This window comes from Rhinatrema bivittatum, chromosome 2, assembly GCF_901001135.1.
Source record: "Rhinatrema bivittatum chromosome 2, aRhiBiv1.1, whole genome shotgun sequence".
NCBI classification, from domain to species: Eukaryota; Metazoa; Chordata; class Amphibia; order Gymnophiona; family Rhinatrematidae; genus Rhinatrema; species Rhinatrema bivittatum.
In genome coordinates this window covers 388,850,504-388,868,136 of record NC_042616.1, presented here as the reverse complement: position 1 = coordinate 388,868,136, position 17,633 = coordinate 388,850,504, and the positions used below count along the sequence as shown (strand labels likewise).

Genomic DNA, 17,633 nt, shown 5'->3' with positions numbered 1-17,633 from the left:
TGAAGGATTACCCTTTCAACATACATGCCGTCAGGGACAAGGCTTGAAGATTGGGGTGGCAGAGGCACCCGTCGTTTTGAGTGATTAGAAGCGGGTCCTTTCCCAAGGGAATGTGCCTGCGAATGGAGAGATCCTGAAGTATTGGAAACCACACTTGGCGCGGCCAATGAGGTGCTATCAGGATCATAGTTCCCTTGTCCTGACATAACTTCACGAGAGTCTTTGAGAGAAGTGGAAGTGGAGGGAATGCGTATAGGAGACCGGTTGCCCAATATAGGGAGAACGCGTCTCTTGGCTGATAGTGTTGGCTGCGAGTGAGAAAGCAGAGGTTGTCTACTTTGCAATTTTGAGGTGACGCAAAGAGGTCTATTTGAGGATAACCTCATTGATGGAAGATCGAGTTCGCTACTGAGGGGTTGAGAGACCACTCGTGCGGTTGAAAGGTGCGACTCAGCTTGTCTGCCAACACATTGTCCACTCCTGGCAAGTAGGTGGCTCTGAGGTACATCAAGTGGGAGAGGGCCTCCGCCCATACCTGTGCAGCTTCCTGACACAGAAGGTAGGAGCCTGTCCCTCCCTGTTTGTTGATGTACCACATGGCCACCTGGTTGTCTGTCTGGATCAGGATGACTTGATTGGAGAGGCGATCCTGAAATACCCCGAGAGCATATCTGAATGCTCGCAACTCAAGGAAATTTATTTGGTGTTTGGCTTCCTCTGGAGGCCAAGATTCTTGTGTCTGCAGATCGGCCACGTGGGCTACCCAGCGAGGTTGGAAGCATTGGTGGTGAGAGTCTTTTGAGGGTCTGGAGCCTGGAAGGGCAAGCTCTGGAGGAGATTGATCTGATTTCTCCACCAGGCGAGAGACTGACTGAGTGAGTCGGTTCCGTGGACAATGGTTGACAGGGGCTGAATGGATTGAGACCATTGTGACCTTAGAGTCCACTGCATGACTCTCATGGCCAAGCGGGCCATTGGGGTGACCTGAACTGAGGATGCCATGTGTCCCAGGAGGATGAGAAAGCGGTGTGCAGTCGTGGAGTGTTGAGTGTGCAAGAGACACGAGAGTGAGAGCTCTCTGTCGAGGCAGAAAAGCCTTTGCCTGCAAGGTGTCCAAGTCTGCCCCAATGAATGATAAGGTTTGAGATGGGACCAAGTAGGATTTGTTGTAGTTGACGAGAAATCCGAGTGAAATTAGAGTGTGTAAAGTAAGACGTAGGGATGACAAAGCATCTTGCTGAGTGGGAGCCCTGATTAACCAATCATCTAGATAGGGGTAGACATGAACACCTTGAGTTCTGAGAAAGGCTGCATCTACAATGAGGCATTTTGTGAAGACACGTGGTGCAGACGCAAGGCCGAATGGAAGCACCCGGTACTAATAGTGCTTGGGGCCTACTAGAAACCTCAGGTATTTGCGATGAGATGGAATTATCGCGATATGAGTGTATGCGTCCTGGAGGTCTAGAGAGCAGTGCCAGTCTCCTCTTTGTAGAAGAGGAAGAAGAGAGCCCAAGGTTACCATTTTGAACGTCTCTCGCTGGAGGTACTTGTTGAGGGCACATAGATCCAGAATTGGACGAACGCCTCCCGATTTTTTGGGGATTAGAAAGTACCAGGAATAGAACCCTAGGCCTTGTTGTGAGTATGGCACTGATTCTATTGCTCTGGACTGGATGAGGAGGGAGACCTCCTGCTCCAGGAGCAGTGAGTGGTCAGATGTTCTCCACGTCGGTAGAGGTGGGGAGTCCTGTGGAATGGAGAGAAAGTTCAGAAGATAACCTTGAGCAATTATCATTAGGACCCACTGGTCTGAGGTGATTGAGTGCCACCTGTTGTTTAAATGGCACAATCAACCTCCCACTGGTATGTGGGGCAATGGAAGCTGGCTGCTGCTCTCTATGTAAGAGTCAAAAACCAGAAGCAGGGCCCGGCTGAGGGGCTGTTTGCGGTTTTTATTTCCGTGTCTGACGAGACCGGGTTTTCTGAAACGGTCTCGTAGAACGGGTTCTAGTTGGTGGCGGGTAGGACTTCTTCGGGCGGAAGAATGACTTCTTAGAGTCTTTCCTAAAAGGCTGTTTTGAAGAGTATTCGGAAGGCATGAGAAAGAGCTGTCTCAGGGTCTCATGATGGTCCTTTAGTTCTGCCACGGTCCGTTGAATCTGCTCGCCAAACAGATTGTCTCCTACACAGTGGCGGTCAGACAATCTGTCCTGAACTTCAGGGCGAAGGTCGGAAGACTTGAGCCAGGCCCATCGTCTTGCCGAGTTAGCAGCTGCAGATACCTTTGACACTGCAACCAGGGTATCATAAGATGATCGTATCTCATGCTTGCCTGCCTCAAAACCCTTGTTCACTAGGGTTTGGAGTTGATCTTGAAATTGCTGAGGCAGTGAGTGTGTTAAGTCTTGTATCTGCTTAAATAAGACCCTAATATATTGGGTCATATAGAGCTGATAAGAGGCAATTCTGGAGATGAGCATTGATCCCTGGAAGACACGGTGAACAATGGCATCTAGAAATTTCTGTTCCTTGCCTGGGGGAAAGGAAGTGTGAGGTTTTGCTCTCCTTGCTATTTTCTGGGCAGATTCGACAACCACAGATTGGTGATCCAATTGAGGTTTGCAAACACCTGGAGCTGACTGAAAGAGATAGGTGGTGTCCGCTTTCCTGTGGACTGGAGCCACAGAGACAGGATGTTCCCAGTTCTTTTTGAGGAGATCTAGAAGAACCTGGTGAATAGGGATGGAGGTTATTTCCTTGGGAGCATCCAGGAATTGTAACAGCTCCATCATTTGATGCCTGTCATCTTGTTCAGTCTGCAATTGGAAGGGTACCAATTCAGACATCTGCTTCACAAAATTTATGAAGGAAAGGTTCTCTGGAGAAGAACACTTTCTACTTTCAGTAGGTGAAGGTGGTGAAGGCAAATCATTGGTGTCTGGTGAAGAATCATCAGTCCAGGTGTCGTATGGATCAGCACCTGCTCCTCTAGGGACTAGAGGAGGATGGGGTGGTGGGATCCCTAAAGGTCCTGGTCAAGGCTCCAAAAGACTCAAAGGAATAACTGGAGGCATCGATGAAGGCATCAAAGGCACCGGTGCAGGCATCAAGAGCATCGATGGATGGCTCGATGGTGCCGATGGACGCGTCGGCACAGATGGGTGGATCAGCGGCACTGACAGACATATCGGCATTGGCAGAACTCCCGAAGGAGGGATGCGGATCGGTGTTTCTCCTCCCGATGACAACGCAAGCGGGGAGGGCACCAGAGCCATCGGTGACCCGGGGTCCATCGGTGGAACAGCAGCCATAAGCACTTCCATCCTCAAGAGCAGCGGTGCCAACGCTGCTGGAATCAGGTCAGTGGTCGGTTCCGCAATCGGTACTGGTGTCGGTGCCAGAGGAACCTGGAGTCGATGCATCGCCTTGTCGATGGCCTCCTGAACTATCCGGTCTAGTTCTTCTCAGAGACCTGGAGCAAGCAGCCCCAGCTCCGGAACAGAAGAAGGAGGCAGAGGCATAGCCGGAGGGACCACTGTTAAAGGCGGAGTCGCAGCTCCAGGTACCCTGTCAGGTGAGGGTTGCCTCGGAGACCCGGTCCCCGAAAAGGTCGGTGCCTTTTCTGGACGGGGTGTCTTCGACAGCGGCGAGGTCGATGATTTTGTTCCCTCAATGGTCCGAGACTTTCGATGCTGGTGGCGATGTTTATCTCTACGATCCCCTCGGTCCTGAGGGGGAATAGAGGGTGACAAAGGCTGAGAAGTCATCGATGCCGGACGGTCTGCACTATTGTTCACGTTGTTAAGTTTATTATAATTTGCACTCCTGTTTCTTGTGAACCAGCATGATGGGACTATCGTCTTGAATGTTGGTATATAAAAAACTTAAATAAATAAATAAAAATAAATAAATAAAATTAAATTTTAGTAATTCCGTGAGGAAAATTCCTGTCAGGAATCTCTACAGAGCTCCTTAACCGCATGGCTACTGCTGCGCGGAAAAAAGAAGACTGAAGGGGGACCCCTGCTGGCATGCCCAGTAGGGGCCAGTCAAAGTTCTGGAAACTTTGACAGAAGTGTTCCGTGATTGGGCTCCATCCTGTGATGTCACCCATATGTGAGGACTACCATCCTGCTTGTCCTGTGAGAATAGCCAATACCAACTTTGATCCAACAAGAAACAGCAGCCAAGCCCTGCTATATTGGGACTCATTTAGAAGACAATGGCATTTCAGCCTGTAAGTGTGCCAAGCTCATACTGATGATGAAAGAGGACATAGGAAATAAAGAAACTACCTGCGCTAAATTGAAAATCATGCGGTCAAATATAATCTACAAGGATATAGAGGAGAAGTGGCATGGCTAGGAAGGACTTGACGTCAAGGAGGAAAAGAGGAAATCTAAACATTTCCAAATTTGTTACCACTATAGAAAGACTGGCAGTGAAACACAAATTGATAACCTAGGACTATGCAGGGTTTTATCAGCCAGGTGGCATGCATTTATCAAAGACTGGCAAGTAAATTTTGTTACAATACTTTTCAAGACAAACTGAAGGCAGGTTTAGTAGTCTCAATTTGCGTATTCCATATTTTATAGATGTTGAAAACATGCATGCATTTTCACATGTGTGTGTGTCAATAAGGGCCGGACTAGGGGCATTCTAGAGAGGGACCAACACTTGCACGTATAAGTTGCTATTTTAAAAGAGACATGCGCACATTTTCCAGATTGCTCAAGTAAATAAAGTACTTGAATGTAATCCACCCTGAAGCGCCAAAAAGTGGACTCTAAATCAAACCAATTAATTAATTACTATCTTGAGGTCACAGGGAGTGGGCCCAGAGCTAGGACAAGTGAAGAAATGCTGTGTCAGCTGATGGCAAAAGGGAGAAGAAAGCTCTGGTTTGGCAAAGTGCCAGGACGGATGGGTAATTCTGAAAGTTACTTCCATGGTAAACAGTGCTTTATCCATAGAAATGGGTTTTAGGACAATGCCCTCCCTGTGTGCAGAAAAACTTATGTACTCAGCAACACTGCACATGTGACTTTACCTACAATAACAGGAAGAGCTCTTGAAGACAGGGTTAGGCAGGGATTTACACTTAGGCACACAGTTTTGAATTTTCTAAGTATGTGTGGAATTTTTCTCAGACAAATTCACCCGCAGAAATTAAAAGGTGTGAATGTGTGCGAGTAATTTAATTTTCCTAGGTAATTTTCAAAAGGGACCTCTGTAGACTGCACCAGTGCAAGCAGTTACAAAATTACCCCCAAAATATATACATTCCTCCATTAGCTTGGTCAGTGTAGTTAAAGAGAAAAGGAATGCCATTTTGACAAAGTCAGCAATGTAAAAGTCCTAACAGAAATGCAGGCAAGGCATATAGCTGAGTCTTTCTGACAGGCTGCGTGGGTTATGCCAGTAGGGTCGAGGTGGAAGGCTATATATTACTTGGCAGCATGACTAGAGAAGCTAAGGTGTGAAAGAGTTAAACTTCAACTTTTCCAAAACCAGAGAAGCAAAGGCTAACGCCATGCTGCACCATGCTTCCTGGACTGGCCGGACTGGTGAGATTACTTTTCATGATGCTGCTATACTGCTAAAATAAAATAGGATGTTACAATTAAAAGTCAATTTAAAAGAACATGCTGATAGGGAAAGCACAGTTATGTAGTCGTTTCTACTGTGGGGCAGAAGCCCTCCTCTGATCTGGAGGAGCTGAGTGGTTGAAACTCGGTCTCAGCCCTTCAGCTTGCTCAGACTTGAAAAAGAAAGGGCTGCCTACTGCCGTGGTCCATTTCCATGGCATTACCATCCCACAAAAAACACAGTTCTGAAACTTTCCACACTCTGGAATGCTTTACCTGACTTTCCCCGCTTAATGTCTAATATTAAAGAGTTCAAAAACACACCTCTTTAAAAAAGCTTTTGGTAACAAGATAAAAAAGGATTCTGTCAACATAGATTAATATACTGAGGCAAGTCCGGATGTAAATGATTTTTTTTTTTTTTTAACTTTTTTGTAAATTTTTCATTGCATATTTTAAGTTGTTATACTATTTGGTGATTTTATTATTTTTTAATTGTCCTAAGTAGTTTCAGTGCCTAACATTGTGAATGTTATATTGTAAACCGCCCCGATCAACAATGTATCTAGGGTGCAGTATATAAAAATCTTAAATAAATAAAGTCAAACAGTATGAAGGAATTTTTTTTGTTGCACATGAACTGCCATCAGATTGTTGTTGAATGTGTTTCTTTACCATGTACAGAACAATAATTTTGCATTCAAATTACTCACAAACTCCCAATCATTTCAATTTAAAAATTCAAAATATACTTGCAATTAATTAATCCCTCTCAAATTTTGGCTTACAATTGCAACATTTTTTGAGCTAGTCAAAGATAAAAGAAAGGGAGAATGTTCTGAAGCAGTGCACTTTACCTTTCTTTTCACCCTTATTGATCTCAAACTACTAAACTAATTTTTCAGAAATTTAGGAGGCTGTCAAAGTCTAGGACTCTAACCCTCTCCTACAAATTCAGGAAGCATAAAATGGACCTAGTTGGAAGAAATATCATGTGAATGAATATCACAACTTACACAGAATTTACTAATAAATTATCTATTGTAGTGCTATGGAATGAGCATAATAACTTTTGCTAGCACATGTATAAGTGTGGCAGAATACTACTACCAATAGTTCCTGCCTCTCAGTTTCCAGCACTCAGCACCATTGTATGGGCTGCAGAAATCATCTCGCATTGTTCAACTCGACTGAGCTGAAACAAATTGTTAGGACAACAGGCATAATACACGGCTATAAATGCTCAGTGCTACCCAAGGTCAGCTCAGTAATAACCATTACCTCTTTTTCTCGTGCCTGGTTTAACTCCCAAGCAGACAGAATGGTCTTTCTTCTCCAAGATCTGCAGACAGTGAAGGAGTTCTTCTACCTCACTGGCATAGTTGGGACATACTATGCAGAATGAATCGCCAGGCTGATACGTGAAAGTAGTGTTCTGTAAAACAGATCAATCCAGTGAAAACTACTAGCAGCTCCTATCAAGGAACTTTGCGCCCTTCTCAGGTTCTGCTTGTACATGCATCACAGCCACAATGACGCAGACAGGACAAAGCACCAAGTGTTTTAAGCTACTGCAAATGGGTCCGCACTGCATTGTCCTGACGCAAATGTCTCTGCCCCACCCCTATAAGCATCAAGTGGTGCAAGCCCATTTAGCATCACGCTGAATTGGGACAGGGTTTGTGCTGGCTTGAACTGCACTTTTATTACAATGAGTTTAGTATTCAGACAGTTGGTGAGCGGGTAAGTTATCTGGGATGAAGTTATGTACATAATTTTATCTGGACGTTTAGCTAGACTTACCTAGATAAGTCACGCACATAACCTTACCCGGAGTAAAGGTAACTGCTCTTTATGTGTAGAGTTGCAAAGTGTCACGCATGCTGTTGGAATGTATCAAATATTGTGTTTTAATAATAAAACAGATTTGAATTAATACATGATAATGAACAGCTGCATCGTAAACTGGAATTTAGAGAGAATTTTACTAGAAGGTTTAATCTGAGATTTTGTTCAACTATTTCTCCTGTAGGTATACTAAAAAGGTTCTATTTAGAATTTTTAAAACCTTTCCCATCCAGGAGGTGCCTACTATTTTGAAGGTATTTTATCTACAGGTAGATAGATTGCAGGTATATTCATCTAAAATTCCTGATGCATCTTCTGCTGCATCAGGTACGATTGAACCATTACCCATTTTACCTAAGCCCTCTATGAAGAGTTCAACAGGGGCAACATTGACTTACTTATGGCCAAGAATGTGATAAAGAACTGATGCTTAAATTGTTTGTTTGGGATAAGGAGAAGATGTTTCTTGGTAATAAAATAGCATTGTTTCCTGATGTATCCAAAATGATGCAGAATAGGTGTAGGCTTTTTCTTCAGTTGAAGCCCTGGATACTTGCTTTGGGAGCCAGTTGTATTTTGCAGTTTCCTTGCACGTGTTGTGTTAAGTTAGTGGATGCAAGATTTGTCTTCTATGATTCAGATCAGTTAGAGGGTTTTATAAGGAACAGAGCAGCTACTGTATATCTTAGGATGGGTGGAACTTAGGCAAAGAGACTATAATGGATAGCGATTTTTCTTCTTTTCTTTGTTTATAATTGTTTCTCCTAACTGTGGTTTAAAAGTGCAGTGTTCAAGTTTTCTGGTTTTCTTTCTTTTGCCTTTTCTTTGCTTGTTAATCTTCAAATGATCATTGTAAGATTTTTAAAGTTTTACTTGATTTATGTTTTTTAAAACTCAATGTATAATTAAAATGAAGAGTAAAAGAAAAAAGGATGAATGTAATTGAACTAAAATGAAGGAAAAATGTTTCATATACTATATACAGTAAAATTTTGAAAGCTTTTAAAGTAAAACATTTAAAACTTGAAATATTTTAACTAAAAATGTTATTTATGGTCATAGGGAGGTTAATTTTATAACAACCCATGTAAGTTATGCACTGCCAAAACACATAAGCTTGCCAATTTTCAAAGTGAAATGTGCGAAGCTCGCTTGGAAAAATTATCCCTTAAGAGTAAACACAAAGTTACACTTGTTTTTTGAAAAGTACAATTTGTGCAAGCAAATTTAAATGCACACATTTTAAAATCTAAAGTATCTGTGTACCTAAGTATACCTCCCCAACTCTACTCTCCTAGAACATTACATTTTATAGCATTTACATACAAAAGCATGTTTTATGTGCATAAATAACTTTGAAAAATATTAAGTAATGTATAGACATATGCAAATTTACATAAACATATACATATTTATAGAATAATTTCACAAACTGCAACACTGAATTTTCCAACCCTAGGCAGTGAATCTTCCCAGAAGCTCAAGTTCTTATGTTATACAAAAACTGATGTTGGCTGCCATTGTAAGAGAGGGATGATTTACACGTATTTAGGAAACAGACTGAAGCTTTATTATAGCAAACAAAATACTTCTTACGATGAAAGCTTTCCAAATGCAAATGATGTGACAAACCTTGCTCATAAGGAGGGTAACTTTCCAATAGTTTGCATAAGAAAGTCAGCAGAAACACGTGTAAGTCACACCAATTTTCAAAGTGGACTTATGCTTTTAAAATCATCCCACCAAAGTAATTCAACACAAATTATGCCTCATATTTGGTATGCGAAAATGTTTCAGCCACTGAATATCCAGATTTATTCAGTGGCCACTAGATAGTCGGATAAGACACTTATCCAGCTATTGTTTGGCTGCTTAAAAAGTAGGCGGGCAATGGGCGGTGCTACTTATCCAGTTAACTTAACCAGATAAATTGCAATATTTGCTCTTATCTGGTTATAGTTAATTGGATAAGTTAGACCAGCCATAGACCCGCTAATGAGAAATTACTACTTATATGATAGTTTCCTTTTATTTAGGACAGTCAGATGAATCCAGAACAAGTGGGTTTATGCTCCCCTACCAGCAGATGGAGACGGAGTAAACTGACGTCACAATATATAATCACTTCTAGAGACATCAGCCTGCCAGTATTCTCTTCAAAAGCAACTGTGGACAGGCTAGCAAAAAAATGGATTCCTCTGCCTGTCCTAATGAAAAGGAAATTATCAGGTAAGTAGTAATTTCTCATTTCTTGCCGTCCAGTCAGATGAATCCAGAACAAGTGGGATATACCCAAGCTTCTTTCTCATAGAGCGGGAGGCTGCCCGCAGTCCAGACAAAACAGCAAGTGCAAAGGCTGCGTCCTCCTAGGCTTATCATCCAGTCGATAATACCTGGAAAAGTTATGTAAAAAGGATCGCATCACAGCTCAGCAAATGTCAACGGGGGACAACAACTAACTTCTACCCATGACATTGCTGAGCCCTAGTGGAAGGAGCCCCAATTTGACTAGCTATCGGCTTCCCGGAATTCACATATGCAGCTGTAACTATCTCCTTAATCTAGCGAGCGACAGTAGCCTGCGGGACTGGCTCTCCCTGTTTAGTATCGCTGTGAAGGACAAACAAACTGTCAGACTGCTGCAAGGGTTCCGTAACCTTGAGATAACTGACAATATGTCTTCTCAATATCCAAACAATACTCCGCTACATCTCGTTCTCTGTCTAAAGATGGCAGGGAGATGGACTGATTCAAGAGAAACTCAGTGACCACCTTCTGTAAAAAAGGAACAGTACACAATTGTACCGTCCCTGGAGTCACCTGGAGAAATGATTCAGGATGATATGAAAGGAGCTCTCCTTCTTTGGCACAGTGAAATAAATGGAATATCGCCCTGTATTTTCTTGAGACGCAGACACTGGGACCACAGCCCTCAGACTGAGAAGCCTTGACTATGCACTCTCTACCGCCTGCTTCTCCTGCAGGGAGTGGCAGGGTGACTCCATGAATACGTCCAGAGGAATACTGCGAAACCTCATCGCATATCCATCTTGCATCACTTCCAGGACCCACTAATCAGATGTGATTTTGACCCATCGCTAATAATAGAGAGGCATCCCCCTATCTCCTGCTCCTGGGAGTGAGTCGGCAAACCTTCACTGGGAGGCTCAGGGGGTTCCACTACCTGAGCCTGTGCCTCTTCTGGGCTGTCTGGAATGTAAACACCAAGACCTACCGAAAGGCCGAGTCTTCTGAAAGGTCGCTCCTCTATAGCAATGAGAACATCTGGATCATCTAGCACGACCCCTTTGTGCTAAAGGGGCACTGCGTCTGCTTCTTATCCTCCAGTAAACGAACCAGAAATTTGCCCCACTTATTAGCCAGTTTCTCCAGCTCGCTCCCAAATAAAGGCAAAGGCAACTTGGTGAGGTTAGCCTTGGAGATCACATTAGCTCACCAATTTCTCAACCATAACTGGAGCCTAGCCGCTATTATCAAAGCCATCCCTCTGGTGGAGATGCAGACCAAATCACAGCCTAAATCAGCCAAGAAGGCTGGGACCATAACTGCCCTGGAATTCATCCCAGAGTCATCAACCTCCTGGGAGAGAAACACATTTCTTCACTGAGAGGGTGGTGGATGCATGGAATACCCTTCCGAAGGAATTGAAGACTAAAACTGTGAAGGATTTCAAAGGGGCATGGGATAAACACTGTGGATCCCTAAAGGCTAGGGGATGGGAATAAATAAAGCTTAACTGGCACGGAGCAGCAGTTACTACCTTGAGAAACTTGCTGGGCAGACTAGATGGACCATTTTGGTCTTTTTCTGCTGTCATTACTATGTTACTATGTAAATAAGAGCGAGCCATGAGGGAACAACAAGAAGCAATCTGCAAGGACATTGCCACCTCTTCACACGCCTGCTTAAGGATAGTCTCAATCATTCTAGCATGAGCATCCTTCAAGGCTGCTCCTCCTTCCACAAGAATAGTGACCTGCTTGGAGGCTATACACTCAAGTGCATCTACCTTCAGAAACATAAGCGCCCTCTTACCACTGGATCCAGAGGGTACAGGCTTTATGCCAGGACACCAAAATGGGATTTCTCTTCGGCTCAGACACGGAATCTGTCCCAGGGATTGCAAGCATGTCCAAGAACTGGGAGATCAGAGCTGGCAGTTCATTTCTAGGAAAGAACCATAGCATAGTTCTATATGTTTCTAGACCTGGAGGAATTTCACCATCCTCCAGAGAAGCAGAAATCAGTGTCATCATCTGTGCCATCCAGATCCCTATCAGGAGGATCCACTGTCATTCTAAGAGCACTCAAGAAAAGGTCTAGACAAGGACCCTACCTGCTCCTTTACTCTAGGACTGCACCTGAAAAAGGGAAAATGTAGAAGTATCCAAACCAGGAAACAACTGGGGTATACTCACTGAACTACCATCCCCTTTTGAGGAGTCAATTAGGGGAGATTCAAAGTCAGGTGCTCCATCTGAGCTTTCTTTACCAAGACTTACAGCTAGCTGGGAAGACCCATGCTTAGTGAAAACAGAGGAGGATAATACTCCCTGAGCTACCAAACAGCGCTGGCACAAGTTAGCAGGCACTCCTTGCTGAGATGCCCTAAAATGACAGGCAGTGCAAAAGGAAAAGCGCTTAGGCTTCTTAGGAACAGGCGACAATATGGCTGACAGAGCACTGAGAGGTGGCCGGAGGAGAGTGTCTAGCTATTTTTTTTTTTTTGGCACATCCAAAAATTCTAGGCATCCAACACTTGGGATTCCGACACTTGGGTGTCACAACACTAGGCATCCCATATCTAGGCGCCTGTAGAATAAGTGCTGCTCAAAGGATAGGCGCACAGAAAAACCCACTTAACTTGGACACACAGGAAGCATGAGCCTGGATGCACAACAAAGCCCGATTAGGCATCCAGAAAAAACTGGACACACATGCCGAACAGACAATCCTGTAGAGGGCAGCTTAAGAAGCGTGCGTAAAGCTGAGGCCTATCCTGCGGCGTACAACTAAGAAACCTCAGAGTGGGGCCTAACCAATGGAGGCTGCTCAATTTGCCAGGCTGCCCATTGTCCCTTGACCTCCCACACAGCAGGACGAACGTCAGAACGGCAAGCTGAGCATGAAGACTAAGAGGAAGGAAGCCCTAGCAGAACTCTCCTTAACTGTCTCTGCAACAAATTCTTATTTTTTTTTTTTATTAAAAAATACTTACTGGAGCTCAGCCTTACCTGGCTAAGCACAGAGACGATCTCCAGATGTGGGGGGAGAGGGCATTTGCCGTCACTGCCGCACTCAGCTTCCTGCACCCGCTGCCTTTCAGCTGCTGAAGCAGTTAAGTCCACACTGGCTGAAAAACCAGCTACCAGAACAAGGCAGACTTCTGAGGCACCATGGAAATCCCTCAGGAATTCTCAACTGTGGGAGGGATCTTATGGTATCACTCCTGGAGAGTGAGGTTTATTTATTTGTTTGTTTTTCTATACCGGTGTTTGATCTGGAATATCACATCGGTGTACAGTGTACACAAGGTTTTTAGGAAGACGGGGAGGACGCAATCCCCAGTGGGGAGATGCACGTACATCTGCTGGAGATGAAGAATACTGGCAAACTGATGTCACTAGACGTAGTTATATACTGTGACATCAGTTTACTCCGTCTCCATCTGCTGGTAGGAGAGCATAAACCTACTTGTTCTGGATTCATCTGACTGGCCGCTAAGAAAGTAGCGATTTGTGAACAGATATTCAGCAGGATAGCCGAGCCACTGAATATTCCTTGTAACTTAGCTGGATATTTTATAATTTTCTTTTCTAATTTTCTCTGTGCTACAGTAGCATCCCTCATTGTGCCAGAAGAGAGGCATTACACTGCTGCCAATTTTGATTGTTCACTTTACTGGGGGACGGTTAGGGTGGGAGACAGCATGAAAATTACAGCTGCAGCAGCACTAGTGATTTTTTTGTCTCTGGACAGTGAGATGAGCCCAGCACACAAACTGAGCAGAAGACTCATCAGGCTGCCAGTTTTATTTTTTGTCCATTAATGTTTAAAAGTGTTTTTGTATGTGCAGTCAGCCAGCACTGCTGGAACACAGCACAGCACACACACACTGTATGTGTGTCTGAAACATAGTTCTCCATATGAGTGATACTCTGAATGGGGATAAAGTTACAGTATCAATAAATTCATTTATACTATCCAAACTTCCAGTAGGCAGTACATGTCAGCAAATTCTATCATGTCAGGAAAAGAGAGAAAGGGAGAGGGGATCTTGGCAGGGTTGGCAGCATTGGAAAGGGTAGTAATCAAAAAGGCAGTGATACTGATGAAAGATTATTCACTTGTACTAAATATGACAAGTAGTGAGTGCTTCAACAGATCTCCCATGCCACTTTGCCTTGCTGCTATACCCTTCCTGCTACACCTTGGAGATCTTTCTGCCATTCAGCCTTACTTCCATACACAGACTTTACACCTGGTGGTTCTTTCTGCCACTCTGCTGTTCTTTAGACTCTACACTTTGAGGTATTTTTTGCCATTGGGGGGGGAAGGGGGAGGCTTCATTACACCTCTCATGGTGCCTTGGTGTTTTGATGCCACTCTTTGTTCTATACTGTCCCTTTATCACCTTGGGATTTTTCCTGCCACCTATTCTACTTTGTTCTCCCTTCATGATGCCTTGGGATTTGATGCCACTCGATGTCACTTTGCCTCTTCTGCTGCCTTCCAGGGTTACTGCCACTGTTGCTGGTGTTCTCTTTTGAAGCCTTGGGCTGTTCTTCCCACTCCTGCTGCTGCTTTGATCCTCTGATAGTGACTTGGAGAACTATCACTGCTAGAATTCATGTCACTTTGGGTGCCATGTTGACATAATCTTGATGCATTGCCATGCCTTCACCTTTCTGATGTCTACCCACCATTTTTTTTTTTAAGGACTGATAAGAAAACCCCAACTTTGGAGCCCAACATAGGCTGTAGAGCTTCCCCCACAAACCTTAATGGAAAAAGAATGAATGAATAAAATGAACAGATTTTTTTTTCTTTAAACTAATGAACCAAATGGAAGTGTCCTATGAAACAAATTAACAAACCTAAACGTTAATTTTTCCTCTGCACACCCCTAGTGTGCATACTGCCAAATTTTATAAAGTGTGTGTGTAAATCCAACCCCTCCCTAACTCCGTCCCAGGAACTACTCTACTCAGTTTGGATAAACTCATGCACAAACATGGCATATGCATGAAGTTAACCCGCGTATCGAGCAGACAATTTTATAAAAGGCTACTAATGTGCATAAAACCCTATTATATTCATTTGCTTTTGACATTTCATTAAATATCTGACATTTACCAAACAACCGTCTTTCCCTGTCTGCTCTGTCTCTCAAGTTCCTAAAGATTTATGGATCATGCACGCAGAAGTCCCTTTGAAAATTACCCCCACAGTTATCAAAAAGAAAATTATTTCTAGTGATCATATGTAATGTGATGTGAGATTTGCAGTAGCATCAAATTCATGTTCAGGACATGAGAGATGGGGCATACAGAGAAAGATGGTTAATATGAGGTATTTAATGAAATATCAAGAGCAAATTAATGTAACCAGTTTACTAAAAGAAACATTTTTACACTCACTTATGTTACCTCTGAATCAATCTGCTTTTCTTGCTCTTTCCTCATATACTTGTCAGGTGTTTAGCAGAATAAGAAAATTATTCCTTACCTGCTAATTTTCGTTCCTGTAGTACTTAGGATCAGTCCAGACCGTGGGTTATGTCCCCCGTCCAGCAGATGGAGTCAGAGCAAACTTCCGAGGGTGCTGACGTATAAGCAGGTGCACCCTCCAGGGATCCTCAGTATCGAGAATATCAAAGCCCAGAGAAAAAACACTTGACAGAAAAGTAGGATGGATCAAGCACCATCAAATTGTAACCACATGAACAAATAACCAATGCAACTTGCAAGGAGAACTGTGAAAGAACTAAGTAACAACAAAAACATCAGAATGTAGGAGCGTGAGTGACAGGAGATAGAACGTAAACGAGCAGGCGTCTGATCAGCACTTAGCAAACCCGGGTGGGCGTCTGGACTGATCCTAAGTACTACAGGAACGAAAATTAGCAGGTAAGGAATAATTTTCTTTTCCATGTACGTACTAGGATCAGTCCAGACCGTGGGATGTACCAAAGCTTCCCTAAACCGGGTGGGTCCCTGAAGACCCTGCTCGGAGAACCCTGTCCCCAAAGGAACCCGAATCACCTACCGGCAGTTGCAACCGGTAATGCTTCGAGAAGGTGTGCAGCGACTTCCATGTTGCCGCGCGACAGATTTCCTGAATTGGAACATGTTGAGACTCCGCCCGGGACGTGGCCAGGGCACGCAACGAATGAGCCCGGACTCCCTCCGGGGGAGCTTTCCCGGCGCCGATGTAGGCCGAGGACACCGCTTCCTTGAGCCACCTTGCGATAGTCGTCTTAGACTCTTGCAGTCCCTTCTTGTTACCGGACCAAAGCACAAAGAGGTGGTCGGACGCCCGGAACTCATTGGTCACTTCCAGGTAGTGCAGCAGAGAGCGCTTCACGTCGAGACGCCGGAGGGCCTGGGGCGCATCCGATGGGAAGGCCGGCAGCTCCACCCACTGGTTCAAGTGGAAGGAGGACACCACTTTAGGTAGGAACGAAGGGACCGTTCGAATGGAAACTCCCGAGTCCGTGAAGCGTAGAAACGGTTCCCGGCACGAGAGCGCCTGAAGCTCGAAGATGCGCCTCGCCGAGGCTATGGCAACCAGGAACACCGTTTTAAGTGTGACGTCCTTAAGGGAGGCCTGCCGCAGTGGTTCGTAGGAAGCCTGTCCAAGGATCCGTAGAACCAGGTTGAGATTCCAGGAGGGATAGGGGTGTCGCACCGGCGGCCGCAGGTGCTTGACTCCCTTGAGGAAGCGCGAGACGTCCGGATGAGACGAAGGATCTGGATTTCCCGTGGTACGAGCCAGGGAGGCTAGGGCAGAGACTTGCACACGCAGGGAGTTGTAGGAGAGACCCTTCTCCAAGCCCTCCTGGAGGAAGGCCAGGACCTGACGTAGCGAAGCTGCGGTCGCGGAGGCTCCATGTCCAGCACACCAGACCTCAAACACCTTCCAGACCCGTACATAGGCGACTGAAGTGGAGGTCTTACGTGCCTTGAGAAGAGTGTCTACCACGGTTACTGCGTATCCCTTGCGCAGGAGACTCTGCCTCTCAAAAGCCAAGCCGCGAGACAAAAGTGTTCCGCCTGGTCCGAAAATACCGGACCCTGATGGAGCAGCCGCGGAAGGTGTGACAATCGCAGAGGTCCGTCCACTACCAGGTTGAGTAGATCCGCAAACCACGGGCGCCGCGGCCATTTTGGCGCCACCAGGATGACCTGCCCTGGATAATCTTCTATTCTCCGCACCACCTTGCCCACCAGAGGCCACGGAGGGAAGACGTACAGCCGAAGATGAGGGGGCCAGGGTAGCACCAGGGCGTCCACTCCTTCCGCCCCGTGGTCTCTTCTCCGACTGTAGAAACGCGGGGCCTTTGCGTTGCCCGACGTTGCCATGAGGTCCATGGCGGGTGTTCCCCAGCGCCGAGTGATGATTGACATTGCCTCGTCGGAGAGGACCTATTCCCCCGGGTCCAGCGTCTGCCGACTCAGGTAGTCCGCCTGAATATTGTCCATGCCTGCGATGTGGGAGGCCGCCAGGCGGTCGAGGAACCGCTCCGCCCAGGCCATGAGACGGGCCGCTTCGATGGCCACCCCCGGGCTCTTGGTGCCTCCCTGTCGGTTGATGTAGGCTACCGTGGTCGCATTGTCCGAGAGAACTCAGACCGCCCGTTGCCGGACGAGGGGCAGAAATTGAATGAGCGCCAAACGGACTGCTCTGGTCTCCAGGTGGTTGATCGACCAGGACGCCTGTTCCTGTGTCCACTGCCCCTGGGCCGAGCTTCGGAGACACACGGCCCCCCAGCCGGACAAACTGGCATCGGTAGTGACCACAATCCACTCCGGCGACTCCAGAGGACAACCCTGTGCCAGGTTCCTGGGGTCTAGCCACCAACGAAGGCTGAGTCTGGCCGCCGGCGGAAGAGGTAGTATCGCCTGATAGTCCTGCGAGACCGGTTTCCACCGCGAAAGTAGCGCCATC

At 45.5% G+C, this 17,633-nt stretch overlaps 1 protein-coding gene across 4 annotated transcripts in view; it reads right to left on the bottom strand.

Moving 5' to 3' along the window:
* Nucleotides 1-17,633, bottom strand: part of MTRR (5-methyltetrahydrofolate-homocysteine methyltransferase reductase) — a 233,773-nt gene that overhangs the window by 137,207 nt on the left and 78,933 nt on the right. For all 4 annotated transcript variants that reach the window (XM_029590020.1, XM_029590021.1, XM_029590018.1 and 1 more), the window contains one exon: nucleotides 6,876-7,029. In XM_029590020.1, coding sequence (XP_029445880.1) covers nucleotides 6,876-7,029 — 154 coding nt within the window. The remainder of the gene's footprint in view (nucleotides 1-6,875; nucleotides 7,030-17,633) is intronic.